We start from the raw sequence: 26,179 nt of genomic DNA, 5'->3' as shown, positions 1-26,179 counted from the left end.
CCAGCCCAGGAAAGCAGCCGAGGGGGCTGTACCCTGCAGAGCCACAGAAGCGGAGGTGCCCAAGGCCTTGGGAGCCCACCCCTTGCATCACTGTGGCCTGGATGTAAGACATGGAGTCAAAGGAGGTTATTTTGGAGCTTTAAGAATTAATGACACCGGGCGCGGTGGCTCAAGCCTGTAATCCCAGCACTTTGGGAGGCCGAGACGGGCGGATCACAAGGTCAGGAGATCGAGACCATCCTGGCTAACACGGTGAAACCCCGTCTCTACCAAAAAAAATACAAAAAACTAGCCGGGCGAGGTGGCGGGCGCCTGTGGTCCCAGCTACTCGGGAGGCTGAGGCAGGAGAATGGCGTAAACCCGGGAGGCGGAGCTTGCAGTGAGCTGAGATCCGGCCACTGCACTCCAGCCTGGGCGGCAGCGTGAGACTCTGTCTCAAAAAAAAAAAAAAAAAAAAAAAAAAAAGAATTAATGACGATTTTCTGCTGTGCCCGCCCACACATGTAGTTTCCTCCGCACGTGCGTGCCTTCCCTCCTTCCGGCCTTCAGGGTCCATGGCCACCATGGCGTATTAGGGGTAGCAGTGCCTGTGGCAGCATTGGCCTTTGCAGTGGTGGCAGCAGCACCAGGCTCTGCAGTGGCACCCACCGGCGGCTTAAGCCATGGCACTTCTCACAGCATTCAGCAGCAGCATTGCTGTAACTGACAAAGACACCTTCGAATTAAGCACATTCCTTGATTCCAGCAAAGCACTGCACCATGACCAAGATGAGCTTCCTGAGCAGTGAGGTGTTGGTGGGGGCTTGATGTCCCCCTTTGACCAGTCAGGTTTGGGGACTGAAGAAAGCCTAGGTCTCTTAGATGACTACCTGGAGGTGGCCAGGCACTTCAAACCTCACGGGTTCTCCAGCGACAAGGCTAAGGCAGACTCCTCCGAATGGCTGCCTGTGGATGGGTTGGTCAGTGCCTCCGACAATGGCAAGGAGGATGCTTTCTTTGGGACAGATTGGATGTTGGAGAAAACGGATCTGAAGGAGTTCGACTTTAATGCCCTGTTGGGTATAGATGACCTGGAAACCATGCCAGATGAGCTTCTGGCCACGTTGGATGACTCGTGTGATCTCTTTGTCCCCCTAGTCCAGGAGACTAATAAGGAGCCCCCTCAGACGGTGAACCCGATTTGCCATCTCCCAGAAAGGTGAACAAAACCCAACCAGGTTGCCCCCTTCACCTTCTTGCAACCTCTTCCCCTTTCCCCAGAGGTCCTGTCCTCCACTCTAGATTATTCCTGTAGTCTAGAGCTGGGAAGTGAAGCAGATATCTCTGAAGGAGATAGGAAGCCAGACTTCACTGCTTACATTTCCATGATCCCTCAGTGCATAAAGGAGGAAGTCACTCCCTCAGATAATGATAGTGGCATCTGTATGAGCCCAGAGTCCTATCTCAGCTCTCCCCAGCACATCCCCTCTACCTCCAGGGGCTCTCCGAGTAGGAGCCTGCCATCTCCAGGTGTCCTCTGTGGCTCTGCCTGTCCCAAACCTTATGACCCTCCTGGGGAGAAGATGGTAGCAGCACAAGTAAAGGGTGAGAAACTGGATAAGAAGCTGAAAAAATGGAGCAAAAACAGAACATCAGGAACTAGGTATCACCAGAAGAAGAGGGTGGAGTAGGAGGTCCTCGCTGGTGAGTGCAAAGCCCTGGAAAAGAAGAACGAGGCACTGAAAGAGAGGGCAGATTCCCTGGCCAAGAAGATCCAGTACATGAAAGATTCGATAGAAGAGGTCTGCAAGGCAAGAGGGAAGAAAAGGGTCCTCTAGTTGAGGGTAGTCAGGAGCATCAGTGTGCTTGTACACAGGAGTCTCACGCTGTAGCTGTGTGTTTGAATAAATTATTTTGTAGTGGAAAAAAAAAAAAAAAGAATTAGTGGCTGTCCTGTTGGGTTTTGGACTTGCATGGGGCCTGCAGCCCCTTTGTTTTGGCCGATGTCCCCCTTTTGGAAAGGGAGTCTTTACCCAATGCCTGTACCTCAATTGTATCTTGGAAGTAACTAACTTGTTTTTGATTTTACAGGCTCATGGGCAGAAGGGACTTGCCTTATCTCAGATGAGACTTTGGACTGTGGAGTTTCGAGTTAGTGCTGAAATGGGTTAAGACTTGGGGGACTGTTGAGAGGAGATGATTGTATTTTGCAATGTGAGAAGTACATGAGATTTGGGACGGGGCAGGGGTGGAATGATATAGTTTGGATTTATGTCCCTGCCCAAATCTCATGTTGAATTGTAATCCCTAGTGTTGGAGGAAGGGCCTGGTGGGAGGTGATTGGATCATGGGCGTTGGTTTCCCCTTTGCTATTCTCATGATAGTGAGCTCTCACGAGATCTGGTTGTTTAAAAGTGTGTAGCATCTCCCCCTTCACTTTCTCTTTCTCCTTCTCTGGCCATATAAGATGTGACTCCTTTCTCTTTGCCTTCTGCTATGATTGTAACTTTCTTGAGGCCTCCCCAGCCATGCTTCCTGTAGAGCCTGCAGAACTGTGAGTCAATTAAACCTCTTTTCTTTATAAATTACTCAGTTTCAGGTAGTTCTTTATAGCAATGTGAGAACAGACTAGTACCGTCACTATTGATGAGAATGTTGAGCTATAGGTACTCTCATACATTACGGTGGAAGCGAAAACTGGCTCAAACCACTTGGGAAAACATGGCATTATCTAGTAAATTTCGAGATATGTATTGCCTGTGATACAGCAATTCCAAAAAGAAACTTGGACATGTGCTTCAAGAGACCTGTACAAGTTTGTTCATAGCCAAGGGATGGAAACTATCCAAATGCCTGCCCATCATCAGCAGAATGGATAAATTAGAGGACTATGAAACTCTGCCGTAATGTAATAGGTAGTTTCCAAGAAATCCAATCACATACAATGTGAAACTGTGTTACTGTGGGGTTAATGAAGCGAACGAGGCAAGCCTACTGGACCATCCAAATCTGTCCTGATCCCGGCTGGAGTTTGATGCCATCTAGTGGCAGATGTTGCTCTGGCTGAAATATTGATGGAGGAGATTTCCGGCCCAGTGGCTGACTGAGACTTCCAGGACAGTGGCAGTATCTCCGGGAATCTCTCAATCAGTTAGGACTTCCTTTCTTGACTTGATCTGGTGATAATAGGCCGGGAAAATAATGGGGACCAGAAGACCCTCCCTCTGTCTTCCTGCTTCCTAAGACAGGGTCACGTGTACTTTACTCTCCCTTCCCTGACCTGTTGAAGGTAAGAACTTTAGCCTGCCTCTGTCTGAGAATGGGGACTGAGCAGAGGATGACAGGAAGGATGGCAATCACTAAGTGGGTTATGTCTCATTTTCAGCTATTCCAGGTGTAATTGTGTTACCAAGTTGTGTTCTCTGGTTTTTAAAATTCATCATTTAATGAAATATATGCAATGAAATACAGTAGTGAAAATAATGAACTGGAGGTACACGCAAGAGCTTGGGTGAATTTTTCTTTCCGGTAAGTAAAAACATTTTTAACTGATGTATGATAACTCCACATATTTATGGAGTATATGTGATATTTTGATACATGCAGACGCACACACTATGTAAGGATCAAGTCGGGGTATTTAGGATACCCTCCACCACCTCAAGCATTTATCATTTCTTTTTTTGGGGAACATTTCCTATCTTTTAGCTATTTTGAAATATACAATAAATAGTCCCTCTACAGTGCTATCAAACACTAGAACTTACTCCTTCTATCCAACTATATGTTTGTCCCCAGTAACCTCCCCACCCTCCCCACCTTTCCCAGTCTCTGGTAACCATTATTCTGCTCTACCTCCAAAAGATCAACTTTTTTAGTTTCCACGTGAGTGTCAATATGCTTTTCCCAGGTGCAGAGGCTGCTGATTCCTGGATTTGGACGGTGGGGGAGAGTGGTTTGGATTGCAGTACCTCCCCCTTCCTCAGGGCTAGACCCTGTCCGGTCACCTCCTGTTGCCACAGGTGTGCCTGGCACAGACATCCAGCTCCCAGGGCCGTGCCGCCCTCACCCCTGCATGCCTCTAGAGGTACCTGTCCCGTGGATTTGACCCCCCTTCCGGACACACAAGTAGATCAGCACCCAGCAGACACAGGGTCATCTCCCAGCTCCCCACCAGGTAAGAGCGACCAGGACAGGGACTGATACTGCCGAATCCAGGAGCCAGGCCCAACCCAGCCTCAGGTCCAGCAGGTCCCGCCTGTCCACCTGCGCCGGGCCTAGAGCTCGGGAGCCCCTGGCTGCTGGGAGGCCACCCGCAACCCACCCCACACGCAGCTCCAGCTCCCCCACCAGGCGGGGTGACTAGGACAGGGACAGAGCCTGTTGAACCCAGGAGTGAGACCCGGCCCTGGGTCCTGCTGGGCCCTCCCGTCCACCTTGGGTGGACCTGGCACATGGGAGACCTTGGCTGGCAGGAGGTCACTCCCACCTGACATGCGGTTCCAGCTACCCCACCTGGCTGGGCGACCGGGACAGGGACGGAGGCTGCTGAACCCAGTTAGAGGCCTGGCCCCGGGGTCTGCCCTGGACGCTCCCCCAAGGACAGGCAGGATAGGCAGGGTCCGGGACGACGGCCGCACAGCCCCGGCCCTGTGTTCCCAGGCCCGCCTTGCTCCTCGATGTGAGGAAGACCAGGGAGACGGGACAGGCTGGGCCCCGCGGTACCGGACTACCTGCAGGGCTCCCGGGACAGGGGCCTGGTGGACTGCCGGCTTCTCAGGGATGACGGGTCCAAGCTGGCATGGCGGCCACCTTCCGGCCCGGGCTCTCTTGGGGCGGGGCAGGGTTGGCGAGAACCAGTCATGTGCTCCGGGGCTCGCTCGGGGTTTCCAGGGCCGGAAGTAGGGCCCCTGTGCGCAGGCGCCCTGAGGATCCCAGGCTGCCCCTGTCACGCCAGGGGGCGGAACTTCCTGCAGCCTCACTGCCTCCGCGTGCTTGTGGGCCCTGACTTTCTCTCTGAGCGCACCACAGAGGCCCAGGAGCCATGCAGGCCGCAGGCCAGGGCACAGGGGGCGCGGCGGGCGATGCTGATGGCCCAGGGGGCCCTGGCGATCCTGGTGGCCCAGGGGGCTATGCTGGCGGCCCAGGAGAGGCGGGTGCTGCGAGCGGCGGAGGTACTCAGGGCATCGCGGCACCAAGGGCCTCAGGGCCAGAAAGGGTCTCAGGGCCAGGAGGAGGCGTCCCTCGTGGGCCACGTGGCGGCCCGGCTTCACGGCTGAATGGATGCTGCAGTTGCGGGACCAGGAGGCCAGACAGCCGCTTGCTTGAGTTGTATCCTGTTCTGTTCTGTTCTGTTCTAGACAGTTCTCGTGGCGGGGTGGGGGCCGGGAGATGGGGAGGGCAGGGCCCGGTGGGGGAGGAGGCGGGGGAGATGTGAGTAAGGGGTTGGGTGGGGGTGGGGGTGGGAGTTGGGAGGTGGGGATACGGGAGGCCAGCTGTGAGGAGGGCAGCAGGTAAGGGCTGGGAGGTAGGGGGTGTGCAGGGTGGGGGAGAGGGGATGGGTGATGGGGTTAGGGGCACTGGGTCATGCAGGAAGGGGGGCAGGGGCCAGGAGATAGGGGGACCCGGGTGTAGGAGGGGATCAGGAGGTGGGGGGAAGGGGGCAAGATGGGAGCGGGTGGCGGGAGGTGGGGAGAGGGAGGGTTGGGTGACGAGGAGGGGGCCGGGTGATGCGACAGGGGGCAGGGTGGGGAGGGGCCTTGTAAGGGCATGGAGGAGTCACCTTGGGGTGCAGCAAAGGAAAGTGTGGAACCAAGACAGCTGAGTGGGATGTGCTACTGGGCCAGTGCCTGGGGAGACAGCCTGGGGGGGATGAGCTGGGCAATCGGGGGTGGGGGTGAGGAGTGGGGAAAGCTGACCTGGGGTAAGCAGCAGGCCGGAGGCACAGGCCAAGTCCTAGGAGATGATGCCTTAACTGGGCCCCCACCAGCTACCTCACCATGCCTTTCCCGACACCCATGGAAGCAGAGCTGGCCCACAGGAGCCTGGCCCGGGATGCCCCACCGCTCCCCATGCCAGGGGTGCTTCTGAAGGAGTTCACCGTGTCTGGCAACATACTGACTATGTCAGTTCAGGACCAGGACAGGGACGGGGCCTGGGTGGGTGGCGTGCGCAGCATGGCAGGGTGGGGGCTGGGATCCGCCTACACCCCACGGTCAGGTTTCTAGAGACCTGGGAACACCCCAGCACAGGGTCTCAGAACAGAGACCTGGTGCACCAGGCCCGCCACCACCCGAGGGAGCCCGGGGAGATGGGTGCAGAGGTGTCACCTTTAATGTAATGTTCTTCGCCTCTCACATTCAGCCGACTGATTGCTGCGGACCACCGCCAACTCCAGCTCTCCATCAGCTCCTGTTTCCAGCAGCTTTCCCTGTTGATGTGGATTACGCAGTGCTTTCTGCCTGTGTTTTTGGCTCGGCCTCCCTCAGGACAAAGGCGCTAAGCCCAGCCTGGCGCCCCTTCCTAGGTCGTGCCTCCTCCCCTAGGGGATGGTCCTTGCACCAGCAGCCACTTCATTGTGGGGGCCTGATTGTTTGTCGCTGGAGGAGGCCGGCTTACATGTTTGTTTCTGTAGAAAATAAAAGTGAGCTACAATTCCGTGTCTGAGTCTCTTCTCGGCGAGCGAAGGCACCTTCAGACTTGCGTGCCCTTGTCCTCGGGTTGCAGGGGAGGCTCTGGGATTCAGAGATTGAAGTAGCACAAGGTAATGGAAGACAATTTGGGAAATGGGGGAAAATGAAAAGCCACTGGGTCCCGCCGTTCAGCTTTTAAGTACTGTGGACATTTTAGAATACTTTCCTCAATATGCTTGCATTTATATGTTAAATATATGACAGTAGCATATATGATGTTTTTCCAGCTCAGCATTAGGTTTGTTCCCAAATTGTCTTCATTGAACATATATGAGCTTTTGTGCTTTCTAAAAATGCTTCAAAAACATGTGCTTGAACAGATGCATAAAACCAGCATTATCATTTCACTCTTAAGCATGTGATATGGGTCGGGCATGGTGGCCCACACCCGTATTCCCATCGCTGTGGGAGGCTTGAGGCGGGAGGATGACTTGAGACCTGGAGTTTGAAGCCACCCTGGGCCATATATTTATTTATATATATATAGACACACACACGTATATATATGTGTGTGTGTGTATATATATACACGTGTGTGTGTATATATATGTGTGTGTGTGTGTCTGTGTGTGTGTATACATACATATATATATATATATATATATTTAAAAATTAGGGGTGGAGGGTGTGGTGGCAGGCACCTGTAGTCCCAGTTACTCAGGAGGCTGAGGTGTGAGGTGGAAGGATGTGTTGAGTCCAAGAGCTGGATGCTGCAGTGAGCTATGAATGCACCCCTGAGCTCCAGCCTTGGTGACAGAGCGAGACCCTGTCTCTGAAATTATGGTAACAGTAATTCAAATAATTTAAAATCTTTGTGTACACGCAATATAACCAAAACACAGGTTCATTCTCTCACCTCTTGGAGATCGAATTAACAAGAGCGATGTCTGCTATGAAGAAGCAGACTTTCTGCCATACTTGGTTTAGGGGAAGGCGTACAGGCTCCTGCCTTTAAGGGCTCTGCTTCCCTTTGTGGGCAGACTGCAGGGCCTTTTAAAGGGGGACTTGGCATGAATGGTAGGCAGGGGAGGGGGCAGGCGGCTGCAGGGTCTACGTGACATGCTGAGGTGCCTTGTCTGCTGCACGGACATGCTGGCACCATCTTGGCCAGAGCTACATTGGAAAGGGGCTGTATGTCAAGCTGAAACAGACATATTCTTGAGCTGCGTTCCGGGATGCTCTTAAGTTGCTTGGAGACAACTTGATCCCTTTGAGTTTTGTTTTAGAATTTGCTCAGTGGGACCAGAGCATATTTTAATGTAAATTAATAGTATTAGTTGACAATCTCCAGTGCTTGGCAAGGCTGTAGTTGGAAACGAAGACTCATACGCTGTCAGTAGCAGTGGTGGTAACCTCTATCTGGACATTTATTTGGCATTTCCTATTGAGGGAAAGATGTACATACCCTTCCACCTGTAGGGAAAAGAAAGAAAGATCAGAGTGTTACTGTGTCTATGTAGAACAGGAAGACATAAGAAACTCCGTTTTGACCTGTACCCCGAAGGATTGTTTTGCCCTGAGATGCTGTTAATCTGTAACTTTGTCCCAACCTTGAGCTCACAGAAACATGTGTTGTATGGAATCAAGGTTTAAGGGATCTAGGGCTGTGCAAAGTGTGCCTTGTTAGTAAAATGTTTACAGGCAGTATGCTTGGGAAAAGTCATCGCCGTTCTCCATTCTCGATAAACCAGGGGCACAATGCACTGCGGAAAGCCTCAGGGACCTCTGCCCTGGAAGGCCGGGTATCGTCCAAGGTTTCTCCCCATGTGATAGCCTGAGATATGGCCTCGTGGGATGGGAAAGACCTGACCGTCCCCCAGACCGAAACCTGTGAAGGGTCTGTGCTGAGGAGGCAGGCCTCTTGCAGTTGAGATAAGAGGAAGGCCTCTGTCTCCTGCCTGCCCCTGGGAATGAAATGTCTCGGCATAAAACCCGATTGTACATTTGTTCTATTCTGAGATAGGAGAAAAGCCGCCCTGTGGCGGGAGGCGAGACATGTTGGTGGCAGTGCCACTCTGTTACTGTTTACTCCACTGAGATGTTTGGGTGGAGAGAAGCATAAATCTGGCCTACATGCACATCTAGGCATGGTAACTTCCCCTGAACTTATTTGTGACACAGATTCCTTTGCTCACGTGTTTTCTTGCTGACCTTCTCCCCACTCTCACCCTGTTCTCCTGCCACATTCCCCTTACTGAGGTAGTAAAAATAGTAATAGATAAATACTGAGGGAACTCAGAGACCGCTGCCCATGCGTGTCCTCCGTATGCTGAGCGCCGGCCTCCTGGGCCCACTGTTCTTTCTCTATACTTTGTGTCTTATTTCTTTCGTCAGTCTCTCGTCCCACCTGACGAGAAATACCCACAGGTGTGGAGGGGCTGGCCCCCTTCATCCACCCACCTTGAGGAATCCATCTGAGAAACTCCTGGACAGGCAAATGAGGTCGAAGACAGGTAAATGCGTCCAGACAACTTTGACCAGGCGCTGAGCCACCGGCCCCTGCAGACAACATCACGGGCACAAAAGCAGAAGCCCAGGGAGCAAAGATGAAGATCCAGGAGCACAGTAACTGTCAGGTAGGGACCTGCTGGCCCACTGAGTCTGGGAGCAATGCTACAGGCTCTGCAGGGAGACCCCCGGAGTGACCCGGGGCCTGTCTCCAGAGGGCAGCCCTTCCTTAACTGGAGCTGCCTCTTTCCCTCCTGCCCTAGGACGTAAACCTTGCTTGGCTGAAGTATTGAATTCACGGGGGATCTGACCCTGCTTCGCCCATGATGCTCATCTGTCCTCTGGGGTCTCATTCCCTGAGCTTCCCAGAGCGGCCTCCTTTGTTTGGCTCAGCTCTGTGTCTTCCTTCCCAAAGCTGTGTCTCCAGTGTGCTAGGCTTCCCCTCTCTTCCCTCAAGTGACCTCAAGGGCCCAGGAGGAAACACAAGAGGGCGGGAGGGCTCCCTGAGGTGGGGAGCAGTCAGACAGCAGGTTCTCCTTCTGCCCTCCCTTGAAAGATGCCCCCAATTCACACCCACGCGGGCGCCGGCATGGCAAGGTGGGTGAGGAGGGGGAATGGGCGAGGCCTCAGGTGATCCTCCCACCTCGTTTTCTAGCATTAGCATATAGCATGGGGGAACAGCGTGGGGAGGTACATGGCTGTCAAAATGAGACTCAGGTTGGGGACATGACAATGATGAATGTGTCTGGGTCATGCAGCATACATGTGTGCTATGCACTCTCCGTATGACTGTGTGTGTGTGTGTGTGTGTGTGTGTGTGACTGCATATGCAGAGGCAATTGCAGGCGGCAGGGCCACCAGGGTCCTGACAGTCCTCTCATGTGGCTGTGGGTGACAGTTACATTCTTCTCTATAGTTTTCCGTGTTGCTCGTTCGTTTTCCCTCCCGTGAAACTGTTTTATCTACAGAGTCAGAGGAAAAACAATAAAATACTTTTTTTTTAAAGATGAGATCTCACTTTGTTGTCTAGGCTATGAGGGATTATAGCTCACTGTAGCCTTGAACTCCTGGCCTCAAGCAATCCTCCCACCTTGGCCTCCCAAAGTACTGGGATTACAGGAGTGAGCCTAGGATACGAAATGTCTTTCATAGATCGAAGGCTATTCAGGTTTTCTACTTCTCTTGAGCAAGTTTTGGTTATCTGAGTCATTCAAGGAATTTGTCCATTTCATCGAAATTGGCAAATTTATTTCCAAATATTGTTCCTAATATTTCCTGGTTATTCTTTTTTCAGTTTTATTGGTATTTCAAAAAGCATTCAGGTTCGTGGATTTTTCTCTATTGTTTGTTCATTTTACAGTTTTAAATTTCTGCTCTTATCTTTATTATTTCTTTTCTATTAGAAATTTAGATGTTTCAAATTTATTTGTTTTTAAAATTGGCATGTAAAATTGTATGTATTTACCATATACATTGAGATGGGTTTTTATAGCTTTTATTTCTTTAATTGACACATACCAGTTCTACATATGTATTGGGTACATAGTGAAGTTTTGATACATATAATGTAGAGTGAACAGATCAACGTAATTAGCATATCCATCATCTCAAACATTTATCATTTCTTTGTGTTGGGAATATTCAATATCCTCATTCTAGCTGTTTGAAACTATATAATAGATTATTGTTAACTCTAGCCATTCTACAATGGTATAGAACACTAGAACTTATTCCTCCTATCTAGCTATAATGTTGTATCCTTTAACAAATGTCTCCATATCCCTTCCTTCCCCTCCCCATCCCAGCCTCTAGTATCTTCCGTTTTACCTCCGTAAGACCAACTCTTTTTAGCTTCTGCATATGAACGAGAACATGCAGAGTTTAACATTCTGTTCCTGGCTTACTTCACTTAACAAAATGTCCTTCAGTTCCATCTATGTTGTCACAAATGACAAGATTTCATTCTTTTCATGGCCAATAGTATTCCATTGTGTATATACACCACATATTCTTTATCCATTCACTTGTGGTTGGACCCTTGTGTTGATTCCAATCCTTGGCTATTGTGAATAATGCTGCAATAAACACAGGGGTGCAGCTGTCTCTTCAATACATTGATTTCCTTTTCTCTGGATAAATTCCCAGTAGTGGGATTGCTGGACCGTAGGGTCGTTCTATGTTTAGAGTTTTGAGGAACCTCCATACCGTTCTCCACAGTGGCTGTACTACTTTACAATCCCATGAGCAGTATGTAACAGTTCCCTTTCCTTTGCATCTTTCTCAGCATTTGTTATCTCTAGTCTTCTTGATACTGGTCATCCTAACTGGGGTGAGGTGATACCTTATTGTGGTTTGATTGTCACTTCCCTGCTGATGTTTGATGGTAGCCACGTTTTCATTTATTTGTTGGCCATATGTATGTCTCTTTTTGAGAAATGCCCGTTCAGATCATTTGCCCATTTTTCTTTTTATTAATTTTTTTTTTTTTTTTTTTTTTTTGAGAGGAAGTGTCGCCCTGTCGCCCACGCTGGAGTGCAGCGGTGGGATCTCAACTCAATGCAACCTCCGCCTCCCAGGTTCTAGCGATTCTCCTGCCCCGGCCTCCCGAGTAGCTGGGATTACAGGCACCCGTCACCAAGCCCAGCTGATTTTTGTATTTTAGTAGACACGGGGTTTCACCATGTTGGCTAGGCTGGTCTGGAACTCCTGACCTCCAGTGATCCGCCCACCTCGGCCTCCCAAAGTGCTGGGATTACAGGCTTGAGCCACCGCGCCCGGCCACATTTCTTTATAAAGTTTTGTAAATGTATAGCTACAATTTAATACCAAAATGGAAATAATTGTGGTTTTATTACATGAATGATAATCTTTCACCCCTGGGTTTTATGAAGAGGAAAGGTTTTATGCAAAACAATGCGTCTCCATTCCTAATTGTTTTAAACACTTTAGGAGGGATTGGATTATATGGATTGGTTGTGTGATAAAGGAGATATTTTAATTATCATTTATCTTTTTGTATTGTGAGAAATTTCTTGTTCGTGAATCAGATTTTGCTGTATGTAATAGAAAGCATCCCAGGTGGCTGTCTGAAATGGCTATCGGTACATTTCTTGAAAAAAAAAAAAAAAAAAAAAAGATTCCTGAAGCCTTTAAGTACTGCCACTTTCAGTCAAACTTTAAAACTGTTAGCAGTTTCAAAGTGCTCAGGAGGTGTGTGCAAAGACAGGTTTAATGGAGCTTGCACAGGTTGCTTTTTCCTTTGAACCTTTGAAAAAATTTACTCTTCACATTTTCTGACTCGAAAATTATTGAATCTTGCTGAACAAAACTTTTACATATTGAGATACTGTTTCCTTTTCATGGCAGAATTCTTTATAAGAGTTCGTTTGTTGAAAACCAGGGATCCTTTTGAATACCACAGCCTTAGTTCAATGTTGCTTTTTAATATATGGAAAATAGTTTTAAAACCAAATAGGAGTAATAGTGAATTATGAGGAACAACATAGACTTACAAATTCCAAAAATACTAACCTGGTGTCATAAGTTTGTATGATGCAATACATAATAATACTCTCACTTGAGAAGCTGTGATCGAGTACCCAGGCTAAGACTTTGCCCCTGTCTCAAACGCTAATCGCTTGGAGGGAGAACACAGCTGACTGCTGTCTCCCTGAATACGTTTGACAGAGACTGTCCAGTTGGGGTTTCTGGCAGCTGAGACATCCAGGCAAGTTCCGACTTATGCGGGAAGGCCAGCACCGGGGCGCTGTCCCAGGAGGCATGGGGCCGCTGGTCACCAGGGCGGGGAAGGAGAGAAGCGTGAACACAACCCTTGCACACGATGACGCTGCTGTAAACGTGTACACCACAGGCTGTGGCTCGGCACGGGCTATCCGGTTCCCTGGAGGGCCAAGTGGCAGATACTCAAGCTGAGTGTGAAGAGATCTATCTAGGTGCCAGCGGAAAGAAGCGGGCCAGACCCCACTCCCAATTCAGTGCCTCCCTTTTGCCTGTCCCCTAAGCCTTCTCTCCAGCCCAAGAGAAAGTGGCAACTGGTCTGGAGGAGCCCTAGGCCCTACCCTGCTGGTTCTGCTACCAGCCCAGCACCTGTTGATGCCAAAGCTGGTGTGTGTCACGCCCCCTCACCAGCACTGTAGACACAATGACTCGGCCAGTTGATAGTAGCCAACCTTCATCCTCAGCTACGCCAGAACCGGCATCCTTTAGCATCAGGAAAATGGACAGTGAGACTGAGATATCACCACATCATACTTGCCACAGTGAGATGCCATCGCATACTTAGTAGAAGGGCTAACATGAGAAAGACTGACCGTGCCAAGTGTTGGGGGAAATGGTAGAAAGAACCGAACTGTTGGAGATGTGTCCGAGGCTTCTTGTCACTTCCACAAGAGTCCTACAAGAGGAAGATGAACTTGGACTAGAGCTAGGAGTCTGCAAGCCAGAGCTGGGAGGGGATGCACTTCTGAGAGCGTTGCTTTCCTCCTCCTGAGACCTGAAGTCTTTGTTGAATGAGAACCTGAACATTTGGAACCTTACAGGCTGAGAAAGCTAACTACTTCTAAAGCTCCAACTGCAGCCATTTGCGCAGGTGCCCTGGAATCCTGAGGAGGCGATACAGACTTTAGGAGCCAGTCAAGTAGTTAAGATCAGCACTTCAGAAGTGAGACAGCCCAAGCCCCATTCATGAGGGATTCACCCCCATGACCCAAAATCGAGCTGGCACTTCACATGGTGAAAACAGGAGGGAGGGAGGGAAGGAGAGAGAGAGAGAGAGAGAGAGAGAAAGAGAGAAGAGAGAGAGAGACAGTGGGGGAGGACGTGCCACACACTTTTATTTATTTGTTCATTTCTTTGAGACAGGGTCTCACTCTGTCGCTCAGGCTGGAACACAGTGGTGTGATCACGGTTCAGTGCAGCCTCAACCTCCCTGGCTCAAGAATTCCTCCCACCTCTGCATCCAGAGTTGTTGAGACCAGAGGTGTGTGTCACCACGCCCAGCTAACTTTTGTGTTTTTTGTTGAGACGGGGTTTCGCCATGATGCCCAGGCTAGTCTCAAACTCCTGGGCTCAAGCGATCCACCCACCTTGGACTCCCAAAGTGCTGGGATGACAGGCGTGAGCCACTGTGCCCGGCTGCCACACACTTTTAAAGACCAGATCTCGTGTGAACTCAGACTGAGAGCTCACGCATCAGGAAGGAGACAGCCCAAGCCCCATTCATGAGGGATTCATCCCCATGACCCAAAATCACCTCCCACCAGGCCCCACCTCAAACACTGGGGATTACAATTCAACATGAGATTTAGTGGGATCAAACATTCGAGCTGAATCACTGCATGACCTCCAAGAAGGCCATACTCCCCAATGCTCACATCAGGTGTGGCCCAGGGGGACAGATGGATAAGGAGAGACCACCAGAAGGCAGAGCCAGTGGCCACAGAAGGCAATGTGAGGACAAGGGGTTCTTTCCCGGATGACAGACCCAAGGGCTGCCTGATGGAATAACCAAGGACTTTGCTCCACTGCTGGAGGAAAGCCCTCATGTTATCCCTGCCCAGAGGGATTTGTTCCATTGCTGCGAACCAGAGACTGCGGTGTGTCTCCCATCTTCCCCTTCTGGCTGACTTCAAGTTACCCTCCAGTAATGAGTCTCACCTTTTTCCTTTTTGAAATAAAGCTCGAGTTTTACCCGTGCACATTACCATCTAGCTGGGGACTTATACCCAGGCTCCCTCGTCATTAGATATGATTCCATGTGACCAGGGCCAGGGTCCTGCACACGGGACCTCTGCATGGGGCCCTGCTCTCAAAAGGACCTCACTCTTGGTCCAGTGCTCTTCTGTGGCCTCTGAAATTCCTCATCATTTTATATTTGAACTTGTGTTATGTAGGTGAAGTCCCTTGGGACAACAGAGCATGTGCAAGGGCAGAGGAGATACGCCGGTGTCAGCATGCAGATGTGTGGGCCCAGGCCCGCAGGTGCCAGAGGCAGTGGGCAGCACCCGTTCCATGCCTGGGGCAGTCTGGGGTGACATGGGGCCTTGACAGGTGGCCAGGGTGAGGCCTGGGCCCAGACTGGCAGTGGAAACAGTGGCTGGGACACGGAGGATGTGAAACCCCTGAGCCCTTGGCCATCCACTTCTAACTGCCAGTGAACAGACTCCCCCAAGTTGGGCCAGAGTCACCAGAAGACATTCACATCCCTCCCTTTTGATTCATAAGCCACCGTGCTGTGACTTCTGCCTCTGCCCCTCTACTGAAACTAAGGAGAAGTGGCAGGTGATGGTGAAGGAGGAGAGGACAATGCACAGGTTCTGGTGGAGTTCTTCATAAACCTGATGGGAGATAAGAAGCCTAGAAAGAGAAGCAGGCCTGAGTAGAAGGAAGATTAGGTCACCTGTGCTGTCTAATTCCTGCTGAAATAACCACGCAGGAGAGGTTGACCGACATCAAGCCAGGGGAAAGATATGAGGTGTTGTCGCGGCAGAGAAGAGAGGGGAGAGCCAGGAAGGTCCCAAGGAGGAGCGGGAAGTGGGGCGTGAGCTCTGGAAGGGGCTAATTTGCTCCTGCCGAGGGGTTGGGAGGATAACGGTGACGGATGAGAACGACGAGACCACAGAAAGAAGAGATGAGGGAAGGACAGCATCGTGCACGGAAGGGCAGAATCACAGGGTCCCCAGACCCAGGTCACTATGGCCAGCAGACTGGAGGGCTCCTGCTCAGAGGGTAGCCCAGGCTGACCTGATGGAGTAAAGGCAGACCACATACTCTGAGAAGTACTTTAAGTTAAGACTGCAATGAACGGGGGGAGGAAAGCCATGCTAAACTTCAGGAAGAGAGGAAGCATTGGCAGGGCAGCAGGGCAGGGCTTTCCGACGAGACGCAGGCAGAACAGGGGGAACTAGCGTCGCCATAGCTCCTTGACTCTAAGGGGACCTGCTGCTTCTGTGTATGCAGATGCTGTGTTCAACCTGTCACAGAGAGTAGAGTCAGACTGAAGCCTCCCATCGGAGCCAGGCCCCAGCCGTCCCACATGGCCAAGACCTTGGGAAAGGGTACAGAATGTACACCATTCACTTCAAAGGATCTGGAATTTCTCAATGAGGCACTGTGTGGCCACTGAAACAGAGAGAGGCATAACTAAGCATTCCAGGCACAGGGAGACAGACGCCTTCCCCTCACCCCCTGGGACAGGCTCAACCTGGCAACATGAACACCCCATCCATACCTGGTGGTGTCCAGCCCCAGGAATGACCCACCCACCTGTCACCCCAGATACAGGCAGATATGTTTTCTAAATAAGGTCACCATGTATGAGTCGTGCTCAAACTTTGGTACATATCAGAATCTCTCAGAGCCTGTTAAAATATGGACACTCCCCACCAAGCAGCAGTTAGAAAAAGCAAGTGCAGTGTGCAGCAAATGTGCTAAAATCAGGTCTCTGGGACTTGTTGGCAAAGTTTACGTGTGGTTCAAACGATCTATTTCTACCTAAAGGTGGGTGGGTGGGTGGATGGATGGATGGATGGACGGACAGACGGATGCACAGGTAGATTAGCTAAGCAGATTGGCTAACCCCATTTGTCCTGATGCGATGATTACACATTGCATGCCCATATCAAAATATTTCAGGCACCCAAAAAATGTATCCACCTACTATGTACTCATAAAAATTAAAAGTCAAAATTAAAATCAACAAATAGATTAGATAGGTTGGACAGGTGGATGGGTCATGTAAATACACAGACGCCTCCAGGGCCAGACCTGCCAGAGTCTCCCTCCCACAGGAATGGTGGTCCCTGAGTGGCCAGTTACACCCCCAGCCCCAGCTCCACACCACCTCAGGTTCCGCACTAATATACACTGGTCTTCCCCCCTCCCAGCCTACCAAGTTGATCCTTGAGGTTGTCGATTTCTTTCTGCAGCAGAGGACGCTAGCCCTCCTGCCGGCAAGGTCTAGGATAGGTCTGTCCTATCACCCACCATGGTGTCACATGCTCAGGGCATCAAGACTTGGCCCCACAAGTTACTCTCCGGAGAGCAGCTTGCACAATCTTATTTCTCGGGGCATAGATGACAGGATTTAGCCTTGGGGTCACTGCTACAAAAAGCCACCTCTTTTTGTAGATGGGCTCCCTAAAAGCCATGCGAGCCTTCTAGGGATTAACCTTCAAGGGATTAACCTCCCTTGCACCAGGAAGATGGGATCTGACATCTTGGTGGGGGCTTGCTGGAGAAGACAAAGCCGGCCCCAGACATGTGTCTGACTCCCGTGTCTATGCTCCCAGCCACTGTGCTACGACTGATCCACAGACCTTCCGTGCCATTTATCCAGGTATGTACCTCCATTTGTGCATTTGCCGTCTCCTTAAATACCACTTGATCGACATCGAGCTCGTTATCTGGTCCTGTTCCTTTTGGAGCCAATGCCGTTTTCGACTTTGCCGTCTCCACCAGTGTCTGGCACATATGAGGGGCTCCCTGAATGTTGGATCCCTTCTCCGTCTTACTCTCCCTATGTCATCAGTCAACCAGCTCTGTTAATGTGTTCATTTAATTGAATAGGCATTTACACACACACACTGTGGAGCGGGTGCTGGGAAGACTCTTCCTTTGCAATACCCCGTATAGCCATCCCTTCTTCTCTATTCGTAAGTTTTGGGGCACTCATTACCTCACTCCAAGTCTCACTACGAGCAACCTCCTGCACAGAGTCCCTGCCCTCAGGGAGTTCACAGTCTGATGGGAGGGACACGGAAGAACAGACAATTAATTCTTATGTGATATGTCATATGTCGGGGTAGGCTCAAGGTCCTACGGAGAGCACCCAAGAAGGGTGCCTAACCAGTTCTGATCAGGGACGAGGTGACATCTCTGCTGACACACAAAGAATGAGTAGGAACTAGCCAGTCAAGGAGTGGAGGAGAGGTGCGAGGAGACGCAAAGGTGAATGCCCCAGTTCCTGCTCACCATCTGTGGGGTAAGAATCTGACTATTCCAATATAGGATGAGGAGGGTGAGACAGAGGGAGGCACCAGAGAGGAAAGGACTCGCTTGGCTCATGAGTGGCTCTACTGATGAGTGGCTCATCAGTTACCACAGACAGATGCGTGTGCTTAGACCAGGGGCTCTCCAAGTGGGGCCTGTGGACAAGCGGCCTCAGCTTCCTCTGGGACTTGTTAAAGATATGTGATATGGTTTGGCTCTGTGTCCCCACCCCAGTCTCACCTTGGATTGTAATCCCCATAATCCCCATGTGTCAAGGGCGGGACCAGGTGGAGGTAATTGAATCGTGGGGGCAGTTTCCCCCGTGCTATTCTCGTGATAATGAGTGAGTCTCACCAGATCTGATGGTTTTCATAAGCGTCTGGCATTTTCCCTGCTCACACTCATTCTGTCTCCTGCTGGCCCTGTGAAGAGATGCCTTCCGCCGTGATTGTAAGTTTCCTGAGGCCTCCCCAGCCGTGCAGAACTGTGAGTCAAATAAAGATCTTTTCTTTATAAATTACCCAACGTCAGGTACTTCTTCACAGCAGAGTGAGAACGGGCAAATGCAATATGGATCCTCAGGTCCCATCCCAGACCTACTGAGTCAGAGACTCTGAGAGTGGAGCTCAGAAATCTGTGTTTGAACAAGTCCTGCAGCTGATGCGGACGCCTCTAAAGTTTGAGAACCACTGGATGGAATAGAGCTTAACTATTCCCTGGTGGTTTTCAATTTGCATCTGAAAGCAGGAAGGAGTAACACACACGCACACACGCGCGCGCACACACACACACACACACCCCACGTTTTAAACCTAGCTTCTGGAATTTTTCATAAGTTTCATCAGTTGCAAAGATATGATCTCTGGCTTACTATAAATATTCATCGTTGAAAACTATCCGTGCCTGGGTATTCTTTGGAGGGACCTTGTTTGCCCTCAGCAGTGTGCATACCTGGCTTTGAAGAGCAGGCACTGAGACCACACAACCACGCCAAGGCTGTTGACGGGGCTTGCTCCCCGGCGAGCTCCCACTGAAAGACTTCCGCCATGTTCTAGAGCACGGGATGGGCTAGTCATTCTGGGAAGCGGTCTCTTCCTGTTGACATCAGGGCCAACTCTGACCTCAGGCAGATGTGCCTGAGTGAGTGGACTGACTCTTCTCTTCTGGGGACATCATGTGGATGATGCAGGCAGTGCAGTAGAAAGTGAGCATGTGGACAGAGCCGAGTACTTCTTCTTTCCCAGGGGTGTGGACTAAATGTCACTCTTTTTCCATAACTATCAACATTTCCTAACTAACTAGTTGGCACCCAGATTCTGAGGTCCAGCTGGGACAGACACAAGGGACAGCTCTTTAGGTACAAGATTGCCAAAGATGCCAGAGGTCAGGGCTGTGCCAAGAAAGTCACCTGAATCCAAGTGACCCTGCAGCCCTCCACGGTCGACCCATGGCCGATGATTCGGGGCTGCAGTGAAGCCAGGATAGGTAATGTGAAAGTCCGGTCCTCTTGCTAGGGACAGACAGAGGCCAAGCCGCAGCTGGCACATGTTCAGCTAGACTCTAGGAAGAGAGACACTCCAGGAAGAGAGACCCACTTTCCAGAGTCACGTGGATCACAGAGTGGCTCAGTAAAGCAATCCAGACTTTTCAGCCTGAAGTTGGGCTGACTTGGGGGTTAACTCCGCTGACCTGATTAAGCCGAGTCTTAGGAAATACAAAAGGACCTTGGCTAGAGAGGCTCGAGGGAATCACTTAGAGGTGTCTGCCAACCCTATTGCTGAAGTTGTGGGTACCCTCTGCGGGCAGCCACGATTGTAAGTGTCGTCCCTGGTGGAGCAAACAGACTGACTCTTTGAGCCAACGAATGACGACAAATAACAAGTCCCTGCTGCAACCTCACAGCCCAATGCATGGGATTTCTGCACTCCTTGTCCAAAACCGAAGACGACCATGGGAGTTCACGGTTCCTTTTGGGAAACAGTGACTCTCATGTCAAAACATAAGAATTATGGGATGGACTGCCATCATTTTCCCGGTGCCGCTTCTATGCCAGGTCTGTGCTGGCAGCTGTGAGGAAGGCTAACACTTGGAGTGGACATTAAGAATTCAGCATCAGAATTAAGTCAGCTTAGGATGCTTACATTTAGAATCAGCCTGCTTAGAAGGAAAACTGAGGGCAAGACTTGACTGAGGGAGGGACTTAAGCTGGAGCCAGACAGATGGCCAGAGGTCAAGCTCAACTCCACCCCTTCCTGGATGTGTGATTTAGGGCGAGCTAGGATATTCAGCCTCTCTCTCTCAGCTTTAGATGTTTCCTCTTTCACGTGCAGCGAATAATAGCAGCTAGCTCACTTCGTTGTTTGGAGGAATAACAGAGAGAACATGCGGATACCTAGTTCCTAAGTGCAGGCATCCATTCAGAAAAGAAGCACGACACTCCCCCACTCCCACTAGTGAGGCCTCACCCTATGGCTCTCGGAGCATCTACACTGGAAAACAACGGTCCTGTATCAGCACATACCGGGGTATTCTGTGGTTAGCAACAACACAGAGAGCATTGGCAGCGTAGGCGGGTCCGGCTACTTTGTCTCCCATTCTGTGCAGAAGTGGAGATGGGCCTGAGACAGCCCCAGCACGTCTCCCAGGGACATTGAATGTACTCAGGTGGAATAACTCCTGGGGAACAGGAATTACACAGCTAGATGCACGGAACAAAAGCAGTTTGGTGTTGAAGAAGAAACAGGAAGGCTGGTCAGTGAAACAGATTTAAGAGTCCAGACATAGATGGGTTTAATCCACGTGGGAATTTGGTGATATAATAAAGGAGAAATTTAAATTTCAGAAATGATAGAGGCAGCATTGAATAAATGGCGTTTCGGGCAACTGGCTCTCCATTTGGAACACACAAAGGCGGATCCCTACCTCTAACTTGTTGTGAATAGTTTCTCATTTGTCTTTTGCTACCCATACACTTTTAATTTTATGCAGCCACTTTATCGTTTTTATGGCTTTTCTTCTCTGTGGTTTCTTAGCTCAGAAGTGTTTTCAGGACGCTCAAACGAGAAAATATTCACAGCAGTCTGATGAAGCCAACTTTGTTAACAGAGAATTTTAGGACAAGACAAACAACCCGATTTTAGAAATGGGCTAAAATATGAATAAGGAGCTCACAAGAAAAGAAATACAAAAGCAAATAAGCACATGAAAAGATGCTCAGTTTCACCAATTTTTAAATAATTTTCATTTCCTTCTTCAGTTTTTTTTTTCTTCTTCTTCTTGAGACAGAGTCTCGCTCTGTCACCCAGGCCAGAGTACACTGGTGCAACCTCAGCTCACTGCAACCTCCGCCTCCTAGGTTCAAGCGATTCTCCTGTCTCAGCCTCTCGAGTAGCTGGGATTACAGGTGCGCGCCACCACACCCGGCTAAGTTTTGTATTTTTAGTGGAGACGGGGTTTCATCATGTTGGCCAGGCTGGTCTCAAACTCTTGATGTCAAATGGTCCCCCCGCCTTGGTCTCCCAAAATGCTGGGATTACAGGCGTAAGACCCCCCCCGCCCAGCCTCCTTCTTTCGTTTTTAAAGAAAAATTAAAACAATGATTTGTTTTTCCGTCTGATTGGCGAAAATTTAAATAATTCCCATCAGTTCGGCAAGGATGTGAGGCTAGCAACACTGTCATAGGCTGTTGATGACAGTGTATATTGGAGGGCAAGTTGGCAGTGATGTAAGATAAGGGTAGGGGAAGGAGAGTCCAGATGGCCGGGGAATCTCCTCTGGCCAGAGCAGAAAGTACTGAAGGAAGAGAAAGAACAGGCAGGCATACTGAGCACCTTGTCCTGTGTTTTAATTGAGGGGTTTCCTGGGGTCTCACCCTGTGCACTGCAGAGAGCAAGTCAGGACTGTGGAACAGCCTGAGCTGCAGGGAACCTGAAGGAAGCTTTGGCAAAACTTGGTGATGTGGTTTGGCTGTGTCCCCACCCACATCTGATCTTGAAGTGTAGCTCCCATAATTCCCACGTGTCATGGGAGGGACCTGGTAGGAGGTAACTGAATCATGAGGACGGATGTTTCCCGTGCTGTTCTCGTGACAGTGAATAAGTCTCAGGAGATCTGACGGTTTCATGAAGGGGAGTTCCCCTGCACACGCTCTCTTGACTGCCGCCATGTAAGACGTGCCTTTGCTCATCCTTTGCCTTCTGCCATGATTGTGAGACCTCCCAGCCATGTGGAACTGTGAGTCCATTAAATCTCCTTCCGTTGTAAATTACCCAGTCTTGGGTATGTCTTTATTAGCAGCATGAGAACAGACTAATACACTTGTCCTCTCTCCCAAACCCGTGCTCAGTGTCTGTCCTGTTTGGAAAGCCTTTCCTGGAGATACATGCTCACATCTGAAAGACACCATCCTTCCACCCCACAGCCATATTAGCACATTGGCTTTCATATGTGTTCATTCAACCACCATTTATTTAGCATCCATGAAGCAGCAGACACTAGGGCCAGGCTCTAGCGACGTGCCCAATTGCAGAAACTCCTGGGAACACTAGGGACCCAGCTGCCGCCACTCAACACATGCTTGTCCCAGACTGGAGAGCTCATGGGCTAGAGAGAAACACGGAAAGAGTCAGCAGAAGAAAGGTGCTACATGTTTGCCGGTCAATCCTGAGGAAGTCGTTTCCTTACCCTTAGACTGGCTTTCCATGCCATGTCCCTTTCTTCTTGTGTCTCCTTTTGGTGACCTGGCATGACGGTGTGGTGTCATTGAGCCAGCTTTCACCACAGGGGAAGGGCAAGAAGAGAGCCAGACAGGCCAAGGTCCCCACGGAGCTACTGCATCTGGAGATCATTGTCATGTACATGAGCCGGTACTTTGCTCGAACTGGCTAACATCCATATTCCCATCATCCCCTCCTATCTGTCTCGTCGGCCAACACTGCAACGCAGACCACATCCAGAAGGCCCTTCTGGCTCCTTCTTAGTGGATATGGGAGACTCAGAGAGATAGTCCTGATGATGTTTTAGAGCAGGAGGGTTTTCAAGTTACTCCACACCTTGACTGTCACCTGGGGATAGAGTTTGGATATTCGTCCCCTCCACATCTCATGTTGAAATGTGATCCCCAGTGTCAGCGGTGGGGCCTGGTGGGAGGTGTTTGGGTCATGGAAGCAGATCCCTCAAGAATGGCTTGGGCCATCCCCTTGGTGATGAGCGAGCTCTTTCTCTGAGTTCACACGAGATCTGGCAACTCCCTACCCCCTTGCTCCTGCCCCAGCCATGTGATGGTCCAGCTCCACCTTTGCCCTCTGCCATGACTGGAAGCTTCCTGAGGCCTCACCAGAAACAGATGCTACTATGCTTCCTGTACAGCCTGCAGAACCATGAGCCCATTCAACCTCTTTTCTTATCAATGACCCGGCCTCAGGCATTTCTTTATAGCAGTGCGAGAATGGCCTAATACACCTGTAAATTTGGGAGCTGGCTGCGGTCATCCTGGGAAAAGGTGCAGAAGACATTTGTCTTCAGAGAAAAGGAAGAAAGGAGCAGATCCACAGGGCTGAAAGACACAGGGAGGGAGGAAGTCTTGATGGTGCCTGAGTCTCTGGCTTCAGTTTGTTCCTGAGACTCAGCTGCAGTCCTGTCCTGGGCTTCTGAGAGACAACCACCCCGCATCCCATAAACCTGGTATTCACATTAGAAGGTCCCATGCTTTCCTGACCTTGGTGGAGTTGCTTTCTGCTTCTTTTGACCCACAGAATCCCAGCTGCCACATCTGCTTGATCATTACTACAGTTTGGATGTTTTTGTCCTCCAAACCTCATGTTGAAATTGATCTCCAATGTCGGAGGTGGGGCCTGGTGGGAGGTGTTCTGCTCAGGGGGGCGGATCCCTCACAAAGGGCTTGGGGCTGCCCTCATGGTGGCAAGTGAGCTCTCCCTCTCTTAGTTCCCAGAATATCTGGTTCTTAAAAAGAGCCTGGCACCTCCCCTCTCTTGCTTCCTTGTCCTGTGACCTCTGCACATGCCACCTTCCCTTCGCTTTTCACAATGGGTAGAAGCAGCCCGAGGCCCTCCCCAGGAGCAGAGCAGACGCCACCACCATGCTTTCTGTACAGTCTGCAGAAACCTGAGCCAAATAAACCTCTTTTCTTTATCCATGACCCAGCCTCAGCTATTCCTTTGGAGCAACACAGATGGACTAAGACACTCATCTTTACAGAGGAAGGTCTCTGTCTACCAAAATTGGGAGTTAAGGAGGCTCCATCAGACACACTGTGTTCCAATCTTTCGGGCAGGATGAAGAGAGAGGGAAACAGTCTAGACTCTCTGTGGTTCTACTTTCCAGCTAAGAGATCTGGTAAAATGTGAAGAGCCCAAGACAATGGCAGCAGAGAGGTGGGGCCGTGCCCCCCTGACCCAGCACATTCCCCCTCAGAAAGCCAGATCATGGCAGTGGCCAGCCCTTTCCACGGTGCTGCCACATGTAACCAGTATAAGGCAGGAGTAGAGACTCCTGTGGACTTCTCAGAAAGCTGGACTTCCAGGGGTGCTGGTGGGGCCAGATGTTTCTCCTTCCTCCAGCTGCTACAGAACTCAACCTTGCTTCCAACCCAGGCCCCTCTCAGTTAGTGGGTGTGATTCGCCAAGACGCTGTGTTTTCACAGGCAGGGAGCCACAGGCTGCCCCTGCCTTTAAATTAGTCTTGCACCCTCTCCATGAGAGCCACAGAAAGTGAAGTTCACAAAACGAGGATGCTCTGTGTAGCGGGTTGAACTGTATCCCCCAAAAGTCATGTCAACCCAGGACCTGTCGATGCAACCTTATTTGGAAATAGGGTCTTTGCAGATGTAACCAAGTTAAGATGAAGTCCTTACGGTGGGCCCTAATCCAATAGGACTCGTATCTTAATTAAAAAGGGGAAAATTTGGAAACAGACGCATACGGGAACAAGGTCATATGATGACAGAGATGGAGATTGGAGTGATGTGTCCAAGCGTCTAAAAGCCACAGAACATCAAGGAATGCCACCAGCCACCAGAAGCTAGGAGAGACCAGCAACGATTTTTCCCTGGGAGCCTCTTTGGAGGGAGCGCGGCCCTGCCAACACCTTGATTTCGGACTAGTGGACGCCAGAACCTGCAAGAAAATCCATTTTTGTCATTTTAAGCCGTGCAGTTTGTGGTATTTTGTTCTGACAGCTCTAAATAAATGAATACAGTCTGCAAGTGGACGGTGATCCAGAAACTGCTTCCAGCCTGTAATAAGTACAGGAGTTGAGTGTATAGGCAGGCGGAGTAAATCTGTTGAATCAGAGTGTCTGTTGACACTAACAATAAAGTAGATGGGCTTGGATTTGGGATCCTTTTTCAGTTAATCGTATGATAAATGTTATTGTTTTTACAAAAATACCAATCCATGATAGATTGGAACTACGAGAGAGAGACAGAGAGAGAGAGAGAGAGAGAGAGAGGGGAGAGAGAGAGAGAGAGAGATTGAAATTCCTCAGTTCCTGGTGAGGGGCTGCTGCTGTTTCCTAGTTAGCTGATGAACTGGCTTCCCCTTACAGTTTATATTTCATTTGTTTCATTTGTCATTTCAGGGTAACTCTGGGGAGAGGACTTAAAAATCTTTGCCCTCCGGTCACTATTTTACCCAGAAGTTCTAATGCTTATGGTTTTCTTGTATCAAAGTTAAAACATCCTTACGAATTATTCCAATATAGAAGTGATGCAATTTCTAGATTCTGAGGTGACATAAATGATTGTAACATCATTTTTGTATATTCATAACCGAGAGAAAGAGAGAGAGAGAGAGAGAGAGAGAGAGAGAGAGAGAAATAGGATAGCAAAACCAAAACCTGAGGGCAACATCCACAATAAAACTAAGTGGTGACAAGATATCCGCATGAACTCCAAAATCTGGACTGGCTCAAACCAAATCATCCCTCCTGCACCTGCTCCAAGATCTGCAGAGCCTTAGCATCTGAGGGAAGGAAGTGAGTGGGCACCTGGCAGACCCAGAATTCCAATACTTACGTGCCTTCAGGCAATTGCA

General features: G+C 50.0%; 2 protein-coding genes across 2 annotated transcripts; both read left to right on the top strand.

The window, feature by feature from the left end:
• The first annotated feature begins 485 nt into the window (after window positions 1-485).
• On the top strand, window positions 486-1,322 carry LOC112615719 (cyclic AMP-dependent transcription factor ATF-4-like). The gene is made up of 2 exons (XM_025372575.1): window positions 486-1,198; window positions 1,261-1,322. Exons 1-2 carry the CDS (start codon window positions 807-809, stop codon window positions 1,292-1,294), a joined length of 426 nt encoding a protein of 141 aa, XP_025228360.1. The 5' UTR covers window positions 486-806; the 3' UTR covers window positions 1,295-1,322.
• A 3,691-nt stretch (window positions 1,323-5,013) lies between these two features.
• On the top strand, window positions 5,014-6,631 carry LOC112615718 (cancer/testis antigen 1-like). The gene is made up of 3 exons (XM_025372574.1): window positions 5,014-5,310; window positions 5,969-6,103; window positions 6,343-6,631. Exons 1-3 carry the CDS (start codon window positions 5,024-5,026, stop codon window positions 6,479-6,481), a joined length of 561 nt encoding a protein of 186 aa, XP_025228359.1. The 5' UTR covers window positions 5,014-5,023; the 3' UTR covers window positions 6,482-6,631.
• Window positions 6,632-26,179: the final 19,548 nt, after the last annotated feature.

The sequence above is a fragment of the Theropithecus gelada genome, chromosome X (genome assembly GCF_003255815.1).
Source record: "Theropithecus gelada isolate Dixy chromosome X, Tgel_1.0, whole genome shotgun sequence".
NCBI lineage: Eukaryota > Metazoa > Chordata > Mammalia > Primates > Cercopithecidae > Theropithecus > Theropithecus gelada.
Note: the sequence above shows the minus strand (reverse complement) of the source record. Positions and strands in the feature narration are given on the sequence as shown.

Coding starts and splice junctions, on each gene's coding strand:
- LOC112615719 (XM_025372575.1), top strand. CDS start 807: ATGTCCCCCTTTGACCAGTCAGGTTTGGGGACTGAAGAAAGCCTAGGT. Junction 1,199..1,260: donor ATTTGCCATCTCCCAGAAAG/GTGAACAAAACC, acceptor CCCTTTCCCCAG/AGGTCCTGTCCTCCACTCTA.
- LOC112615718 (XM_025372574.1), top strand. CDS start 5,024: ATGCAGGCCGCAGGCCAGGGCACAGGGGGCGCGGCGGGCGATGCTGAT. Junction 5,311..5,968: donor GACAGCCGCTTGCTTGAGTT/GTATCCTGTTCT, acceptor GGCCCCCACCAG/CTACCTCACCATGCCTTTCC. Junction 6,104..6,342: donor TCTGGCAACATACTGACTAT/GTCAGTTCAGGA, acceptor TCTCACATTCAG/CCGACTGATTGCTGCGGACC.